The sequence below is a fragment of the Entelurus aequoreus genome, linkage group LG22 (assembly GCF_033978785.1).
Source record: "Entelurus aequoreus isolate RoL-2023_Sb linkage group LG22, RoL_Eaeq_v1.1, whole genome shotgun sequence".
NCBI classification, from domain to species: Eukaryota; Metazoa; Chordata; class Actinopteri; order Syngnathiformes; family Syngnathidae; genus Entelurus; species Entelurus aequoreus.
In genome coordinates, this window is record NC_084752.1 from 37,343,288 (window position 1) to 37,363,719 (window position 20,432).

Consider the following 20,432-nt stretch of genomic DNA (forward strand, 5'->3'; position numbering starts at 1 on the left):
TTGAGTGAGATTCTGTGATCCAAATTCGAGATAGAGCTTTTTGATAATGATAATTTGTCAGAGTAAGGTTGTGTAATCAAAATTTGAGAATGAGCTTTGTCAATCAATCAAGAATATTTGCATTAAGTTCTGTGATCAAAATTCAGAAACAACCTTTAATAATTGATAAAGAATATGTGAGTGAGGTTGTGTGATCCATCCAATTTGAGAATTAGCTTTGATAATAATGATTGAGAGCCTCTGGCCCTCTGTGGATCATGGCCGCGGGGCCAATTTTGCCTGGCCCCTTGGGGCCTCTGTGGGTCGTGGCCGCGGGGCCAAGTTGGCCTGGCCCCTTGGGGCCTCTGACCCTCTATGGATCGGGGCCAAGTTGGCCTGACCCCTCGGGGCCTCTGGCCCTCTATGGATCATGGCCGCGGGGCCAAGTTGGCCTGACCCCTTAGGACCTCAGGCCCTCTGTGGGTCGCGGCCGCAGGGCCAAGTTGACCTGGCCCCTTGGGGCCTCTTACCCTCTATGGATCGTGGCCGCGGGGCCAAGTTGACCTGGCCCCTTGGGGCCTCTGGCCTTCTGTGGCTCGCGGCCGCGGGGCCAAGTTGGCCTGGCCCTTTGGGGCCTCTGGCCTTCTGTGGGTCGTGGCCGCGGGGCCAAGTTGGCCTGGCCCCTTGGGGCCTCTGACCGTCTATGGATCGTGGCCGCGGGGCCAAGTTGACCTGGCCCCCTGGGGCCTCTGACCCTCTATGGATCGTGGCCGCGGGGCCAAGTTGGCCTGGCCCCTTGGGGCCTCTGACCGTCTATGGATCATGGCCGCGGGGCCATGTTGGCCTGGCCCCTTGGGGCCTCTGGCCCTCTGTGGGTCACGGCCGCGGGGCCAAGTTGACCTGGCCCCTTGGGGCCTCTTACCCTCTATGGATCATGGCCGCGGGGCCAAGTTGGCCTGGCCCCTTGGGGCTTAAGATTATTATTTTTGCAAAAGTAGTTTTGCTTGGGTCGCGGCCGCGGGGCCAAGTTGGCCTGGCCCCTTGGGGCCTCTGGCCCCCTGGGCCTGGGCCCGGTAGGCCCGGTCATTAATCCACCTATGCTTATGGACGATGAAAAAGTTTTAAAAAAAAAAAGGTTGGCCAAGCAAAAAGTGTGACGAAGTGGAGCAGAGCCATGGGCGTGTCCTCATCGCGTGGATATAAATATGTGAGTGTTTAGTAGTGAAAATGTGTCACCAAGTGTGGAATGTATTGATTGGAGGAGAACTTTTCTTCACGGACTCAATGAAGTGCTTGTGGAAAGGCTCTTGGCCCCGCCCCCTTGGAACGGGCGGAGGCAGGGTTTTTTCCCTTGATGACGTCACAGAAAGTGTCGCCCAGAAGAAGAAGAAGAAGAAGAAGAAGAAGCAGCAGCAGAAAGTTGAAGTTGAAGAAGAAGCAGCATAAAGTTGACTCGACATGGCGGGAGTGGCGTCCACTCTGGCCAAGCAGCGCGCCATGGCGGCGGGCTTCGGCAGCAACCACAAGGCGGTCCCGTACCTCCAGCAGGACTTCTCCTCTCTGCGGGCCCAGTGTGTGAGCAGCCGCCGCCTCTTCTGCGACCCCACCTTCCCCGCCGAGCCCGAGACTCTGGGCTTCAAGGAGCTGGGCAGGAACTCTTTCAAGACCCGCGGCGTCACCTGGAAGAGACCCACGGTACGTCGCGTCTGCGCCTGCGCGGCCCAAGCAGGGCGGAAGTTGTGGGAGAGCGAGAACGTGGAGGACAAAGCATTAGGAACCCCTCCGAGGAACAACACCCCGATGACGTCACCTATTTACTTTTCTGTCCAATCAGGAGCTGGTGTCCTCGCCTCAATTCATTGTGGGCGGAGCCTCCAGGACAGACATCTGCCAGGGTGCCTTAGGTGAGTTCCCTGCTGTCCCACACTCCCTGAACACCTCGCCGAGGTCAAAGGTTGCTTTCAATTCCAGTTTGTGTGCCATAAATTAACTCGTCTTAGCCTAGCATGGGTTAGCATCCTTTATCTTAGCATACTTAAGTTTAGCATCCTTTATCTTAGCATACTTAAGATTAGCATCCTTTATCTTAGCATACTTATGTTTAGCATCCTTTATCTTGGCATACTTAAGTTTAGCATCCTTTATTGATTGATTGATTGATGATTATCTTAGCATACTTAAGTTTAGCATCATTTAGCTTAGCATCCTTTATCTTAGCATACTTAAGTTTAACATAATATTAGCATCTTTTATCTCAGCATACTTAAGTTTAGCATACTTAATTTTAGCCTCTTTTATCTTTAATTTCAGCATATTTTATTTTAGCATACTTAATTTGAGCTTCTTTTATCTTAGCATACCTAATTTTAGCGTCTTTATCTTAACATACTTAAGTTTAGCATATTTAATTTCAGCATCATTTAGCCTAGCATCCTTTATCTTAGCATACTTAAGTTTCGCATACTTAATGTTAGCATCTTTTATCTTAGCCTACTTAAGTTTAGCATATCTAATTTCAGCATATTTAATTTTAACATACTTAATTTGAGCTTCTTTTATCTTAGCATACTTAATTTTAGCAATTTTATCTTAGCATACTTAAGTTTAGCATATTTAATTTCAGCATCCTTTATTTTAGCATCATTTAGCTAAGCATCCTTTATCTAAGCATACTTAATTTTAGCATACTTAATGTTAGCATCTTTTATCTCAGCATACTTAAGTTTAGCATATTTTATCTTAGCATACTTAAGTTTATTATCCTTTATCTTAGCATACTTAAGTTTCGCATACTTAATCTTAACATCTTTTATTTTAGCATACTTAAGTTTAGCATATTTAATTTCAGCATATTTTATTTTAGCATACTTAATTTGAGCTTCTTTTATCTTAGCATACCTAATTTTAGCGTCTTTATCTTAACATACTTAAGTTTAGCATATTTAATTTCAGCATCCTTTATTTCAGCATCATTTAGCCTAGCATCCTTTATCTTAGCATACTTGAGTTTCGCATACTTAATGTTAGCATCTTTTATCTTAGCCTACTTAAGTTTAGCATATCTAATTTCAGCATATTTAATTTTAACATACTTAATTTGAGCTTCTTTTATCTTAGCATACTTAATTTTAGCAATTTTATCTTAGCATACTTGAGTTTAGCATATTTAATTTCAGCATCCTTTATTTTAGCATCATTTAGCTTAGCATCCTTTATCTAAGCATACTTAATTTTAACATACTTAATGTTAGCATCTTTTATCTCAGCATACTTAAGTTTAGCATATTTTATCTTAGCATACTTAAGTTTATTATCCTTTATCTTAGCATACTTAAGTTTCGCATACTTAATCTTAACATCTTTTATTTTAGCATACTTAAGTTTAGCATATTTAATTTCAGCATATTTTATTTTAGCATACTTAATTTGAGCTTCTTTTATCTTAGCATACCTAATTTTAGCGTCTTTATCTTAACATACTTAAGTTTAGCATATTTAATTTCAGCATCCTTTATTTCAGCATCATTTAGCCTAGCATCCTTTATCTTAGCATACTTAAGTTTCGCATACTTAATGTTAGCATCTTTTATCTTAGCCTACTTAAGTTTAGCATATCTAATTTCAGCATATTTAATTTTAACATACTTAATTTGAGCTTCTTTTATCTTAGCATACTTAATTTTAGCAATTTTATCTTACCATACTTAAGTTTAGCATATTTAATTTCAGCCTCCTTTATTTTAGCATCATTTAGCTTAGCATCCTTTGTCTAAACATACTTAATTTTAACATACTTAATGTTAGCATCTTTTATCTCAGCATACTTAAGTTTAGCATATTTTATCTTAGCATACTTAAGTTTATTATCCTTTATCTTAGCATACTTAAGTTTCGTATACTTAATCTTAACATCTTTTATTTTAGCATACTTAAGTTTAGCATATTTAATTTCAGCATATTTTATTTTAGCATACTTAATTTGAGCTTCTTTTATCTTAGCATACTTAATTTTAGCGTCTTTATCTTAACATACTTAAGTTTAGCATATTTAATTTCAGCATCCTTTATTTCAGCATCATTTAGCTTAGCATCCTTTATCTTAGCATACTTAAGTTTAACATACTTAATGTTAGCATCTTTTATCTCAGCATACTTAAGTTTAGCATACTTAATTTTAGCATATTTTATCTTAGCATACTTAATTTTGTATCCTTTGTCTTAGCATACTTATTTAAGTTTAGCATCCTTTATCTTAGCAAACTTAAGTTTAACATACTTTAATTTAGCATACTTGATTTTAGCATACATTAGCTTAGCATAGGGTTACCCACTGTCATGTCTTCTTCCCACACCACTAAGACTATTAGCTTGAAATGATTTCACACACTCCCACACCCACACACACACACACACACACACCCACACACACACACACACACACACACACACACAAGGAAGTAAACGTTGACATTGTGTCCTCAAACTACAAAGAAACTATAGAAGAAAACAGTAAAAGTAGATTTGATGTTAAAGACAACAGAAATTTTTCATCTGCAAAGAAGGAAATCTGTGTCTGACCAATGAGGACACACCCTCTCTCTCTCACACACACACACACACACACACACACACACCCACAGGAAGAGAATGAGTCAGAGTTGCGTGACTCAGTTTTGTTTTCACATGTTTGAACATTTTTGTGCCTCAAGTGTTTTTTTATAGTGAAGGAATGTTAGCCCGAGTGAGACCTTTTTTCATACTTAATACTACTTTAAATAGTTCTATTTATTCATACATCATTCTAGAACATGTAGATTTTAGTAGGAACACACCCTGGGATCAACCTTCTAGAACGTGTAGATGTTAGTAGGAACACACCCTGGGATCAACCTTCTAGAACATGTAGATGTTAGTAGGAACACACCCTGGGATCAACCTTCTAGAACTTGTAGATGTTAGTAGGAACACACCCTGGGATCAACCTTCTAGAACATGTAGATGTTAGTAGGAACACACCCTGGGATCAACCTTCTAGAACGTGTAGATGTTAGTAGGAACACACCCTGGGATCAACCTTCTAGAACATGTAGATGTTAGTAGGAACACACCCTGGGATCAACCTTCTAGAACGTGTAGATGTTAGTAGGAACACACCCTGGGATCAACCTTCTAGAACATGTAGATGTTAGTAGGAACACACCCTGGGATCAACCTTCTAGAACATGTAGATGTTAGTAGGAACACACCCTGGGATCAACCTTCTAGAACTTGTAGATGTTAGTAGGAACACACCCTGGGATCAACCTTCTAGAACATGTAGATGTTAGTAGGAACACACCCTGGGATCAACCTTCTAGAACGTGTAGATGTTAGTAGGAACACACCCTGGGATCAACCTTCTAGAACATGTAGATGTTAGTAGGAACACACCCTGGGATCAACCTTGTAGAACGTGTAGATGTTAGTAGGAACACACCCTGGGATCAACCTTCTAGAACATGTAGATGTTAGTAGGAACACACCCTGGGATCAACCTTCTAGAACATGTAGATGTTAGTAGGAACACACCCTGGGATCAACCTTCTAGAACATGTAGATGTTAGTAGGAACACACCCTGGGATCAACCTTCTAGAACGTGTAGATGTTAGTAGGAACACACCCTGGGATCAACCTTCTAGAATGTGTAGATGTTAGTAGGAACACACCCTGGGATCAACCTTCTAGAACGTGTAGATGTTAGTAGGAACACACCCTGGGATCAACCTTCTAGAACGTGTAGATGTTAGTAGGAACACACCCTGGGATCAACCTTCTAGAACGTGTAGATGTTAGTAGGAACACACCCTGGGATCAACCTTCTAGAACGTGTAGATGTTAGTAGGAACACACCCTGGGATCAACCTTCTAGAACGTGTAGATGTTAGTAGGAACACACCCTGGGATTTATTTTGAACAACATTGAACATAAAAAACTGTTCTACTTAACCAGTCTTGCTGATTATCTCTTAATCTACTATTTTAGCTGCAATCTCCTTTTGTCGTCCGTAATGCGGTCGTACACATAGAACTTCAATGCTTGACATTCCCACTTTTGGAGAGGTTCCAGTTCGGCCCTCAAACCTTTTAAACAGTCACTCTTTCCTGGTACAATACCAGAAGGGAGGCAGGCAGGAATGGCTTCATGTGCTTCTCCACAGCCTTCACCTCTTTCTGTGTCCACGGTCTTCTTTTCTGGGCAGCTTTACCTGCTAGTGACCATACAAAATATGTGTATGAAAATAGAAGAAATAAAAGAAAATTAAAGCTGCAAGCAGCGATGGACGGGAACGACTTTGACGGCACATAAAATCCAAACCGGAGCAGTAATTAAAACTCTTTCTTCAACTTTTAACCAGAAGGGTTCAATCTCTCTCCTGTGCTAGTTTGAAGCCGACACGACAAACGCGCTCAGAGGAGATAATGTTTGAAAAAAGGTGACCGGTTTTTACAAAACTTTTGTTTTGAAGGGGGAATTGCAAACTTCCTGTTGATTTTTGCAGGGGGTTGTCAATGAATGGAATCTAGGTCTAAGTGAGACCTACATAGAGGTTTTTGTTTCATGTCTCTACGACATTCCTACTGGAAGTTACAGGCAGTTTTGTCTGTGTTTTCTTCCTAGGAGCAGTTTTGTCTGTGTTTTCTTCCTAGGGGGCGCTAGAGCGCAATTTTGAGTTTTGGGGTTGGGTTTTTTCATTAGATCGCAATTTTTGCCAGCCCTGATGTGTGTGTCCAGTTTGGTGAGTTTTGAAGCATGTTAAGGGGGTCAAATTATAGTTCAAAGAGGCAAAGGTGACTGTTTTTACAAAACTTTTGTTTTGACGGGGGAATTGCAAACTTCCTGTTGATTTTTGCCGAAGGATGTCAGTGTATGAAATCTAGGTCCAAGTGAGACCTACATAGGAGGTTTTTGTTTCATGTCTCTACGACATTCCTACTGGAAGTTACAGGCAGTTTTGTCTGTGTTTTCTTCCTAGGGGGCGCTAGAGCGCAATTTTTAGTTTTGGGGCTAGGTTTTTTGATTAGATCGCAATTTTCGCCAGTCCTGATGTGTGTGTCAAATATGGTGAGTTTTGAAGCATGTTAAGGGGGTCAAATTACAGCTCAAAGAGGCGGCGGTATAATAATAATAAAACCTTACAAATACAATAGGGTCCTCTGTCCCAAAGGGACATTCGGTCCCTAACTAGAGCGCAATTTTGAGTTTTGGGGCTAGTTTTTTTTATTAGATCGCAATTTTTGCCAGTCCTGATGTGTGTGTCCAGATTGGTGAGTTTTGAAGCATGTTAAGGGGGTGAAATTATAGCTCAAAGAGGCAAAGGTGACTGTTTTTACAAAACTTTTGTTTTGAAGGGGGAATTGCAAACTTCCTGTTGATTTTTACTGAAGGATGTCAGTGTATGAAATCTAGGTCTAAGTGAGACCTACATAGGAGGTTTTTGTTTCATGTCTCTACGACATTCCTACTGGAAGTTACAGGCAGTTTTGTCTGTGTTTTCTTCCTAGGGGGCGCTAGAGCGCAATTTTGAGTTTTGGGGCTAGGTTTTTTGATTAGATCGCAATTTTCGCCAGTCTTGATGTGTGTGTCAAATATGGTGAGTTTTGAAGCATGTTAAGGGGGTCAAATTACAGCTCAAAGAGGCGGCGGTATAATAATAATAAAACCTTACAAATGCAATAGGGTCCTCTGTCCCAAAGGGACATTCGGTCCCTAACTAGAGCGCAATTTTGAGTTTTGGGGCTAGGTTTTTTATTAGATCGCAATTTTTGCCAGTCCTGATGTGTGTGTCCAGTTTGGTGAGTTTTGAAGCATGTTAAGGGGGTGAAATTATAGCTCAAAGAGGCAAAGGTGACTGTTTTTACAAAACTTTTGTTTTGAAGGGGGAATTGCAAACTTCCTGTTGATTTTTGCTGAAGGATGTCAGTGTATGAAATCTAGGTCTAAGTGAGACCTACATAGGAGGTTTTTGTTTCATGTCTCTACGACATTCCTACTGGAAGTTACAGGCAGTTTTGTCTGTGTTTTCTTCCTAGGTGGCGCTAAAGCGCAATTTTGAGTTTTGGGGCTAGGTTTTTTGATTAGATCGCAATTTTCGCCAGTCCTGATGTGTGTGTCAAATATGGTGAGTTTTGAAGCATGTTAAGGGGGTCAAATTACAGCTCAAAGAGGCGGCGGTATAATAATAATAAAACCTTACAAATACAATAGGGTCCTCTGTCCCAAAGGGACATTCGGTCCCTAACTAGAGCGCAATTTTGAGTTTTGGGGCTAGTTTTTTTTATTAGATCGCAATTTTTGCCAGTCCTGATGTGTGTGTCCAGATTGGTGAGTTTTGAAGCATGTTAAGGGGGTGAAATTATAGCTCAAAGAGGCAAAGGTGACTGTTTTTACAAAACTTTTGTTTTGACGGGGGAATTGCAAACTTCCTGTTGATTTTTGCTGAAGGATGTCAGTGTATGAAATCTAGGTCTAAGTGAGACCTACATAGGAGGTTTTTGTTTCATGTCTCTACGACATTCCTACTGGAAGTTACAGGCAGTTTTGTCTGTGTTTTCTTCCTAGGTGGCGCTAAAGCGCAATTTTGAGTTTTGGGGCTAGGTTTTTTTATTAGATCGCAATTTTCGCCAGTCCTGATGTGTGTGTCAAATATGGTGAGTTTTGAAGCATGTTAAGGGGGTCAAATTACAGCTCAAAGAGGCGGCGGTATAATAATAATAAAACCTTACAAATACAATAGGGTCCTCTGTCCCAAAGGGACATTCGGTCCCTAACTAGAGCGCAATTTTGAGTTTTGGGGCTAGTTTTTTTTATTAGATCGCAATTTTTGCCAGTCCTGATGTGTGTGTCCAGATTGGTGAGTTTTGAAGCATGTTAAGGGGGTGAAATTATAGCTCAAAGAGGCAAAGGTGACTGTTTTTACAAAACTTTTGTTTTGACGGGGGAATTGCAAACTTCCTGTTGATTTTTGCTGAAGGATGTCAGTGTATGAAATCTAGGTCTAAGTGAGACCTACATAGGAGGTTTTTGTTTCATGTCTCTACGACATTCCTACTGGAAGTTACAGGCAGTTTTGTCTGTGTTTTCTTCCTAGGTGGCGCTAAAGCGCAATTTTGAGTTTTGGGGCTAGGTTTTTTTATTAGATCGCAATTTTCGCCAGTCCTGATGTGTGTGTCAAATATGGTGAGTTTTGAAGCATGTTAAGGGGGTCAAATTACAGCTCAAAGAGGCGGCGGTATAATAATAATAAAACCTTACAAATACAATAGGGTCCTCTGTCCCAAAGGGACATTCGGTCCCTAACTAGAGCGCAATTTTGAGTTTTGGGGCTAGTTTTTTTTATTAGATCGCAATTTTTGCCAGTCCTGATGTGTGTGTCCAGATTGGTGAGTTTTGAAGCATGTTAAGGGGGTGAAATTATAGCTCAAAGAGGCAAAGGTGACTGTTTTTACAAAACTTTTGTTTTGACGGGGGAATTGCAAACTTCCTGTTGATTTTTGCTGAAGGATGTCAGTGTATGAAATCTAGGTCTAAGTGAGACCTACATAGGAGGTTTTTGTTTCATGTCTCTACGACATTCCTACTGGAAGTTACAGGCAGTTTTGTCTGTGTTTTCTTCCTAGGTGGCGCTAAAGCGCAATTTTGAGTTTTGGGGCTAGGTTTTTTGATTAGATCGCAATTTTCGCCAGTCCTGATGTGTGTGTCAAATATGGTGAGTTTTGAAGCATGTTAAGGGGGTCAAATTACAGCTCAAAGAGGCGGCGGTATAATAATAATAAAACCTTACAAATACAATAGGGTCCTCTGCCCCAAAGGGACATTCGGTCCCTAACTAGAGCGCAATTTTGAGTTTTGGGGCTAGGTTTTTTTTATTAGATCGCAATTTTTGCCAGTCCTGATGTGTGTGTCCAGTTTGGTGAGTTTTGAAGCATGTTAAGGGGGTGAAATTATAGCTCAAAGAGGCAAAGGTGACTGTTTTTACAAAACTTTTGTTTTGACGGGGGAATTGCAAACTTCCTGTTGATTTTTGCTGAAAGGTGTCAGTGTATGAAATCTAGGTCTAAGTGAGACCTACATAGGAGGTTTTTGTTTCATGTCTCTACGACATTCCTACTGGAAGTTACAGGCAGTTTTGTCTGTGTTTTCTTCCTAGGGGGCGCTAGAGCGCAATTTTGAGTTTTGGGGCTAGGTTTTTTGATTATATGGCAATTTTCGCCAGTCTTGATGTGTGTGTCAAATATGGTGAGTTTTGAAGCATGTTAAGGGGGTCAAATTACAGCTCAAAGAGGCGGCGGTATAATAATAATAAAACCTTACAAATACAATAGGGTCCTCTGCCCCAAAGGGACATTCGGTCCCTAATTAAGAAATTAAGTTAATAACCCACAGAGAACAATGCATGCATATGCATTTGCATTATTTGTGAGAAAACAAAGACCGATAAAACTTGACTAAAAAAACTGTTTATGTATATAGTTTACCTTTGGAAGAATGTCTCACTGCACGATCTCCTGAGGATACCTCCTCTTCTTTTGAAAGTCCTTTCAGTCTCTTGGGGGGTGGGATTTCTTCCTCCTCAGTGGTTGGAAAGGCCCCCTCTTCTGTTGGTTCAAGGTAATAAACATTCAGTGTCATGCTTACCATAGGCCACATGCACTTCTAGAGTGCTAACCAAATGGAACTTCAGAAAAAATTCTAAATAACAGAATATTAAGACATATTTTGTCATTAAAACTACTGCGAATACTGTCGAATACATTTAATAAACCACAAAAATGAGTATTGACATAACATACCATCATCCAGAAATGAACCGTTTTCGTCCTCTCTGGTAAGATCTTCCTCTTCAGTTTCCACAACACTTTCTGTGGGAGACATACCATGTTAAGCTTATAATTGAGTTCAAACTAAACAAAAGGATGGAAAAAAATGATAGACAAAGGAAACAACAAAGATGACAACATACCATTTGGACCAATTGTGATTTCATCTAAGTTCTTGCCATGGAAGTCTGATAACCGACCTTGCTTGCGTGCCATCAAAACTTTGCTGATTTTTGCCAGCTGCAGTGTCTTTTCAGGGAGTCTATAGAATTTGCGATGGATTCTAATATCATGGCCAAGAAAGTTGGCCAGCTGGTCCATCTCTGTGTCTGTCATGTTTTGCACAGTTGAAAGGGTGGCAGCATGTTTTCATAGTTTGGTGGATGTAAGTGACACAGGACACTTTGCATGCCCTGCTTTTCCATAGTCTCGTATGCAGTCTGAACCACGGAAATGCGACATCGCTGTGGCTCTTGCAAACAGGTAACTATTGTCTTTGAGAACCCCACAAGTTTCTCTGTACTTAAAGGCCTACTGAAATGAGATTTTCTTATTTAAACGGGGATAGCAGATCCATTCTATGTGTCATACTTGATCATTTCGCGATATTGCCATATTTTTGCTGAAAGGATTTAGTAGAGAACATCGACGATAAAGTTCGCAACTTTTGGTCGCTGATAAAAAAAAAGCCTTGCCTGTACCGGAAGTAGCGGTTTTCGGGTGACTGATGCAGGTTTGAGGCGACAACTTGGCATGTGTCTCCACAGTACCTTTCTGGTAAACAGTCCTTGGCAATGTGCACAGTGCATACAATCATTTCCTTTAGCTTCTTTAGATGGTCGTTTGAATGGCACTAGTTCACCCTTTTCTGACTCCTAATAGCAGCATTGTGAGCATAGTTCCCTTTATTACGAATATAGTCTAGCTCAGGGGTCACCAACCTTTTTGAAACCAAGAGCTACTTCTTGGGTAGTGATTAATGCGAAGGGCTACCAGTTTAAAAACACTTAAATAAATTGCCAGAAATAGCCAATTTGCTCAATTTACCTTTAACTCTATGTTATTATTAATAATTAATGATATTTACACTTAATTGAACGGTTTAAAAGAGGAGAAAACACGAAAAAAATGACAATTAAATTTTGAAACATAGTTTATCTTCAATTTCGACTCTTTAAAATTCAAAATTCAACCGAAAAAAAAGAAGAGAAAAACTAGCTAATTCGAATCTTTTTGAAAAAATTAAAAAAATAATTTATGGAACATCATTAGTAATTTTTCCTGATTAAGATTAATTTTAGAATTTTGATGACATGTTTTAAATAGGTTAAAATCCAATCTGCACTTTGTTAGAATATATAACAAATTGGACCAAGCTATATTTCTAACAAAGACAAATCATTATTTCTTCTAGATTTTCCTGAACAAAAATTTTTAAAGAAATTCAAAAGACTTTGAAATAAGATTCAAATTTGATTCTACAGATTTTCTAGATTTGCCAGAATATTTTTTTTGAATTTTAATAATAATAAGTTTGAAGAAATATTTCACAAATATTCTTCGTCGAAAAAACAGAAGCTAAAATGAAGAATTAAATTAAAATGTATTTATTATTCTTTACAATTAAAAAAATAAATTTACTTGAACATTGATTTAAATTGTCAGGAAAGAAGAGGAAGGAATTTAAAAGGTAAAAAGGTATATGTGTTTAAAAATCCTAAAATCATTTTAAGGTTGTATTTTTTTCTCTAAAATTGTCTTTCTGAAAGTTATAAGAAGCAAAGTAAAAAAAATTATGAATTTATTTAAACAAGTGAAGACCAAGTCTTTCAAATATTTTCTTGGATTTTCAAATTCTATTTGAGTTTTGTCTCTCTTAGAATTAAAAATGTCGGGCAAAGCGAGACCAGCTTGCTAGTAAATAAATAAAATGTAAAAAATAGAGGCAGCTCACTGGTAAGTGCTGCTATTTGAGCTATTTTTAGAACAGGCCAGCGGGCTACTCATCTGGTCCTTACGGGCTACCTGGTGCCCACGGGCACCGCGTTGGTGACCCCTGGTCTAGCTGTTTCCTTCTCTCCATGGAACTCGTTGGAAAGCTAAGAGCTGTGGCTACTTCCAGTCTGTTTTTGTGTGCACTTTCTAGATGCCTTGCCGTCTTGGCATAAGGTTTACTGCAATACAAGCAATTATGTCTTTTGTTGTGAACTCTATTTCCATGTTTTTTGAGGGGAGCACAAACAACTACGGTGTCAATTGTTTCCTGACTTGAGCAGAGTTCCTCTGTCCCAGTGACATCAGGTGTTATGCTGTTTATGTCCAAGTCCATGTGGTCTACTGTACATATGTCTTTCATCTAAAAGTGTGAAACAAAATCAATGTGAGGTTTTTAAAATATCCTAAATCTCTGATGTCCATCATACCTATACATATAACTTCTTAAAAGTCTTTATAGACAACCAATTAGCATTAAATTAGAGCTACTTCCACTATAAACCAGTCCAAATGAAAAGCAAATGCAACACAAAGTGATTCAAAAGGTTTCTTGGAGCAAGGCTGATGTTCTTAATTAAATGCACCTGTTGGTAAAAGTTCAAAAATGTATCCTTAACTCTTTGTAGTAAAATATATAAGTTAAGATGACAATACAAATAGTATAGGCTTTTTGTGAAAACAACATTGATAAAACTTTTGGTTATGAACAAATTGTTCTTGTACAAATGATAGTCAATAACCTCCATTTATAAGAAAGATGTGCTTACCTTTTGGTTTAAACAGCTTATTTTCGTATCTCAGTAGCCGACATCTCCTGCAGACAAACCACCTTTGTTATGGGGACCAGGTGGAAGTGATTAGATTTAGATTTAGATTTATTGGTCCCCGTTGGGGAAATTCATTTCCACTGCCGAACATTTAAACAATAGACATTACACATCACAAAAACAAAAATAACAAAAAGACATCATACATGACCAACACATTTACAGGCTTGTCAGACAGGTCGTTCGGGCCTGCTGTTTAGGGCGGCTATAGCTGCAGGGATTAGGCTTTTCCTGAGGCGGGCCCTCAGGAATTTGATGGTTCTGTACCTGCGCCCTGATGGTAGTGGGATTATGTATTGGTGTAATGCAGGGGTCACCAACCTTTTTGGAACCAAGAGCTACTTCTTGAGTACTGATTAATGCAAAGGGCTACCAGTTTGATACACACTTAAATAAATTGCCAGAAATAGCCAATTTGCTCAATTTACCTTTAACTCTGTTATTATTAATAATTAATGATATTTACACTTAATTGAACGGTTTAAAAGAGGAGAAAACACGAAAACATGACAATTAAATTTTGAAACATAGTTTATCTTCAATTTCGACTCTTTAAAATTCAAAATTCAACCGAAAAAAAGAAGAGAAGAACTAGCTAATTCGAATCTTTTTGAAAAAATTAAAGAAATAATTTATGGAACATCAATAGTAATTTTTCCTGATTAAGATTAATTTTAGTATTTTGATGACACGTTTTAAATAGGTTAAAATCCAATCTACACTTTGTTAGAATATATAACAAATTGGACCAAGCTATATTTCTAACAGAGACAAATCATTATTTCTTCTAGATTTTCCAGAACAAACATTTGAAAAGAAATTCAAAAGACTTTGAAATAAGATTTAAATTTGATTCTACAGATTTTCTAGATTTGCCAGAATATTTTTTTAAAATTTTAATCATAATAAGTTTGAAGAAATATTTCACAAATATTCTTCGTCGAAAAAACAGAAGCTAAAATGAAGAATTAAATTAAAATTTATTTATTATTCTTTACAATAAAAAAATTTTTTTTACTTGAGCATTGATTTAAATTGTCAGGAAAGAAGAGGTAAAAGGTAAAAAGATATATGTGTTTTTTCTCTAAAATTGTCTTTCTGAAAGTTATAAGAAGCAAAGTAAAAAAATTTATGAATTTATTTAAACAAGTGAAGACCAAGACTTTAAAATATTTTCTTGGATTTTAAAATTCTATTTGAGTTTTGTCTCTCTTAGAATTAAAAATGTCGAGCAAAGCAAGACCAGCTTGCTAGTAAATAAATACAATTTAAAAAATAGAGACAGCTCACTGGTAAGTGCTGCTATTTGAGCTATTTTTAGAACAGGCCAGCGGGCTACTCATCTGGTCCTTACGGGCTACCTGGTGCCCGCGGGCAAAAAAAAAAAAAAAAAAAAGAGACCTTCTACGCCTGCTTAGATGAGACACTGTCTAGGATCCCAAAGGAGGATAAGATTATTCTCCTAGGTGACTTTAATGCCAGGGTCGGCCGGGACCAACACCTCTGGAAGGGCACTATAGGGAAGGAAGGCATCGGGAACATCAACTCCAATGGAATCCTGCTTCTCAGCAAATGTTCACAGCACAACCTCACAATTACCAACACTCTCTTCCGCCAGAAAAACAAACTGAAGGCATCTTGGAGGCATCCTCGATCCAAACAATGGCATCTCATTGACTATGTCATTGTGCGAGCCAGGGACCGTTGTGATGTGAACATCACAAGGGCCATGTTGGACACAGATGCCTGTTGGACAGATCACCGCCTCTTTCGCTCCACAATGTCCATCAGACTTAAGAGGAAAAGGAGGGTTCAAAAGAAGCAGATCCGGCCAAGGCTGAACCTCGAAGGCCTGAATGAAACTGCCACCCAGCAGCAACTTCAGACATCCCTTGAGGAAAGCCTCCAGCAGGAATACCCTGATAACATCGAAGAACACTGGAACCTGCTCAAATCAACCATCCTCGTTACCTGTAAAACCACCCTTGGGTACAAGTCCAGAAAACACCAGGACTGGTTTGATGAGAACGACACAGAGATAGAACAGCTCATCTCCAAAAAACGGAGTGCCTTTCACACCTGGCAGAATGATGTGACCTGTAAAGCCAAAAGAATAGCTCACTCGAGAGCCAAGGCAGATGTTCAGAGCCGGGTAAGGGAGCTTAAGAACTCCTGGTGGACTGAAAGGGCTCTGGAGATCCAGAGACTAGCAGACTCAGGGGACACCAGAGGCTTTTTTAGTGCTACCAAGGCTGTCTATGGGCCAACTTACCGCGGCCTAAACCCCCTGCGCTCAAAGGATGGGCAGCAGCTGCTAAAGGACAATGAGTCCATTAATGCCCGATGGAAGGAGCACTTTCAGGAACTCCTCAATCGTGACAGCACAGCTGAACCAGACATCACCAACCACATCCCCCAGAGTCCCATCAGGGAAGATATGGGGGAACCCCCCACCATAACAGAGGTTCAAGATGCCATCAGGAGTCTAAGGAACAACAAGGCTGCCGGACCAGATAGGATCCCAGCGGAGATCCTAAAGGAAGGTGGAAGAGAGCTCCTGTATCAAATCCACACCCTACTTCTCAAGGTCTGGGAAAAAGAAGAACTCCCCTCAGAGCTCAGGAACGCTCTTATTGTGACCATATTCAAGAAGGGGGACAAGGCTGACTGTGGAAACTACAGGGGCATCTCACTCCTGTCAACAACTGGCAAAATCTTAGCTCGTGTCCTTGCAAATCGATTGCTACCACTATCTGAGGAAGCACTCCCAGAATCACAGTGTGGCTTTCGCCCAGCTAGAGGCACAGCCGACATGATTTTTACAGCCCGCCAACTCCAGGAAAAATGTCGTGAACAAAGACAGCCTTTGTACATGGCCTTCATAGACCTGACAAAGGCCTTTGACACGGTAGACCGTCAGGCTCTGTGGAGTGTGCTGTCGAGGTGCGGCTGCCACGATAAATTTATCAGAATAGTGAGGCTTCTACATGATGGCATGGCAGCCACAGTGCTCAGCAACAGCGGCTCCGAGTCTGAGCCTTTCACTGTGGAGACGGGTGTCAAGCAAGGGTGTATCATAGCTCCCACCCTGTTTGCCATCTTTATTGGTGCTATACTGCACCTCATTGGCAAAGAGTTGCCACAGGGGATCCCCATCCTGTATAGAACCGATGGCAGGCTCTTTAACCTTAACAGGTTCAAAGCCAAGAGCAAAGTTAGAAACACCACTATCATGGAGCTTCAGTACGCGGACGACAACGCCATCGCAGCACACTCAGCAGAAGAACTTCAGGGTATCTTGAATGCCTTTGCTAAGGCATACAGAGCCCTGGGCCTTGCCCTCAACATCAAGAAGACCCAGGTCCTACATCAACCTCCACCCAACCAGCCAACTAATCAGCCCGCCATAAACGTGGACAACACCCCCCTTGAAAACGTTGACCACTTCCCATACCTCGGCAGCATCCTCTCCTCCAAAGCGGACATTGACTCAGAGGTCAACCATCGCCTGAGCTGTGCCAGTGGAGCCTATGCCAGACTCAGGAGGAGAGTCTTTGAGGACCGGGATCTAAGGGCTCAAACAAAGCTCCTGGTCTACAGAGCTGTTGTCATCCCCACCCTGCTGTATGGGGCAGAGTCATGGACTACTTACAGTAGGCACCTGAGAGCCCTGGAACAACATCACCAGCGATCCCTACGGAGGATTTTGAGGATCAGTTGGGAGGACAGACGCACCAACATCAGCGTCTTGGAGGAAGCCAACATGCCCAGCATCACCACCACAATTATGCAGCACCAACTCCGCTGGACAGGTCACGTCATCCGCATGTCCAACACACGTCTTCCCAAACAGGTCCTTTACTCCCAGTTGAAGGAAGGTCAGCGTGCCCCTGGTGGGCAAAAGAAACGTTTCAAGGATAACATCAAGACCAGCTTAAAGCATTTCCACATCCCCATGAACAACTGGGAGGAAATAGCACTGGACAGGCCTCGCTGGAAGAAATCCGTACAAGAAGGTGCAGCACTCTATGAGATGGAACTCCGCCGTATCGCAGACACAAAGCGACAACACCGCAAGGAAAGACAGAAGAAGGCTCCCCCCCCATCAACCACTCCCATTTTCCCCTGCCCACATTGCACCAAAATATGTGGATCACGGATTGGCCTACACAGCCATCTACGGATCCACAAATAGACGACCCTACGGAGGACAGTCATACTCGTTTCGAGTGACCGCCGATGATGATGATGAGTGGGTGACTGATATCCTGGACTATCGTGTTTGCCAGTCGAATGATGTACCTGTGGTTTAAATCTGAAATGTTGGGTGTGGGTAGGCCGATGATTTTAGCTGCTATGTTTGTAATGCGTGTGAGTTGGTTACAGAAAGCATGGTGAAAAAAGATGTGGAACAGTACATCAGGATGGGTTAATCAATGCTTTGGTAAAGTAATAACAGGAGATGAGGTGCAACGTATAGTCCTTTAAGTTTTCGGATGGCTGACAGTCTTTGTTGACTTCTTTTTTGAATGTCCGTGGTGTGCTGATCAAAGGTGAGTTTATTGTCCAAGGTTACGCCCAGGTATTTAAAAGTGTCAACTGTTTGAACTGTTTGTGTGTTTATGATGATGGAGTGCTGAGGTGGGGGGTGGGGGTTGAACCTTATTTCTTCTGTTTTATTGACATTGATTTCTAGATAACTGGCTGTGCATGACTCTGTGAAATCTTTGACTATGTTATGATAGTCCAGGATGGATTGACTGTTGGAGAGGAGTGTGAGAATGGCTGTGTCATCTGAGTATTTTAAGTATGCTGTGGTGGGTGAGATGCTACGGCAGTCATTGGTGTAAAGCAGGGGTCTCAGACACGCGGCCCGCGGGCCAATTGCGGCCCGCGAGACGTTATTTTGCGGCCCGCACCTTAATATGAAAATGTAATGTTAGTGCGGCCCGCGAGTTTTATATGAATGCCGCTTGACAGCGTCATACTTGCCAACCCTCCCGATTTTTCCGGGAGACTCCCGAATTTCAGGGCAACCATTCTCTCGAATGTATTCACCCAAACAACAATATTAAGGGCATGCCGTGATGGCACTGCCTTTAGTGCCCTCAACAAACAGCGTGCCGGCCCAGTCACATGTTGTATTTTGCTTCTGCACACACACATAAGTGACTGCAAGACATACTTGCTCAACAGCCACACAGGTCACACTGAGGGTGTCTGTATAAACAACTTTAACACTGTTACAAATATGCGGCACACTGTGAACCCACACCAAACAAGAATGACAAACACATTTCGGGAGAACATCCGCACCGTAACACAACATAAAAACAACAGAACAAATACCCAGAACACCTTGCAGCCCTAACTCTTCCGGGCTACAATATACACCCCCGCTACCACCAAACCCCGCCCCGGGAGATTGTCGGGAGGGGCACTGAAATTCGTGAGTCTCCCGGAGAAATCGGGAGGGTTGGCAAGTATGTTGCTAGGGCGGGATAGACATTCAAAGAAGGTGAATTCATTAAAAAGTGCATGTTAGAATTTTTTAAGAAATCTTTTCTTGCGGCCCAGCCTCCCAGTTTCTGCATCCAGTGGCCCCCAGGTAAATTGAGTTTGAGACCCCTGTTCTAGAACGTGTAGATGTTAGTAGGAACACACCTTGGGATCAACCTTCTAGAACATGTAGATGTTAGTAGGAACACACCCTGGGATCAACCTTCTAGAACGTGTAGATGTTAGTAGGAACACACCCTGGGATCAACCTTCTAGAACATGTAGATGTTAGTAGGAACACACCCTGGGATCAACCTTCTAGAACATGTAGATGTTAGTAGGAACACACCCTGGGATCAACCTTCTAGAACGTGTAGTGGTTAGTAGGAAAACACACTGGGATCAACCTTCTAGAACGTGTAGATGTTAGTAGGAACACACCCTGGGATCAACCTTCTAGAACATGTAGATGTTAGTAGGAACACACCCTGGGATCAACCTTCTAGAACATGTAGATGTTAGTAGGAACACACCCTGGGATCAACCTTCTAGAACATGTAGATGTTAGTAGGAACACACCCTGGGATCAACCTTCTAGAACGTGTAGTGGTTAGTAGGAAAACACACTGGGATCAACCTTCTAGAACGTGTAGATGTTAGTAGGAACACACCCTGGGATCAACCTTCTAGAACGTGTAGATGTTAGTAGGAACACACCCTGGGATCAACCTTCTAGAACATGTAGATGTTAGTAGGAACACACCCTGGGATCAACCTTCTAGAACATGTAGATGTTAGTAGGAACACACCCTGGGATCAACCTTCTAGAACGTGTAGTGGTTAGTAGGAAAACACACTGGGATCAACCTTCTAGAACATGTAGATGTTACTAGGAACACACCCTGGGATCAACCTTCTAGAACATGTAGATGTTAGTAGGAACACACCCTGGGATCAACCTTCTAGAACGTGTAGATGTTAGTAGGAACACACCCTGGGATCAACCTTCTAGAACATGTAGATGTTACTAGGAACACACCCTGGGATCAACCTTCTAGAACGTGTAGATGTTAGTAGGAACACACCCTGGGATCAACCTTCTAGAACATGTAGATGTTAGTAGGAACACACCCTGGGATCAACCTTCTAGAACATGTAGATGTTAGTAGGAACACACCCTGGGATCAACCTTTTAGAACGTGTAGATGTTAGTAAGAACACACCCTGGGATCAAGCTTCTAGAACATGTAGATGTTGGTAGGAACACACCCTGG

At 41.3% G+C, this 20,432-nt stretch overlaps 1 protein-coding gene across 1 annotated transcript in view; it reads left to right on the plus strand.

Annotated features, from left to right (window-relative positions):
* Positions 1–1,333: 1,333 nt before the first annotated feature.
* Positions 1,334–20,432, plus strand: part of LOC133639413 (calpain-2 catalytic subunit-like) — a 34,260-nt gene continuing 15,161 nt past the window's right edge. Inside the window, exons 1-2 of the mRNA XM_062032705.1 lie at positions 1,334–1,674; positions 1,814–1,883. Coding sequence (XP_061888689.1) covers positions 1,438–1,674; positions 1,814–1,883 — 307 coding nt within the window. The 5' untranslated portion in view covers positions 1,334–1,437. The remainder of the gene's footprint in view (positions 1,675–1,813; positions 1,884–20,432) is intronic.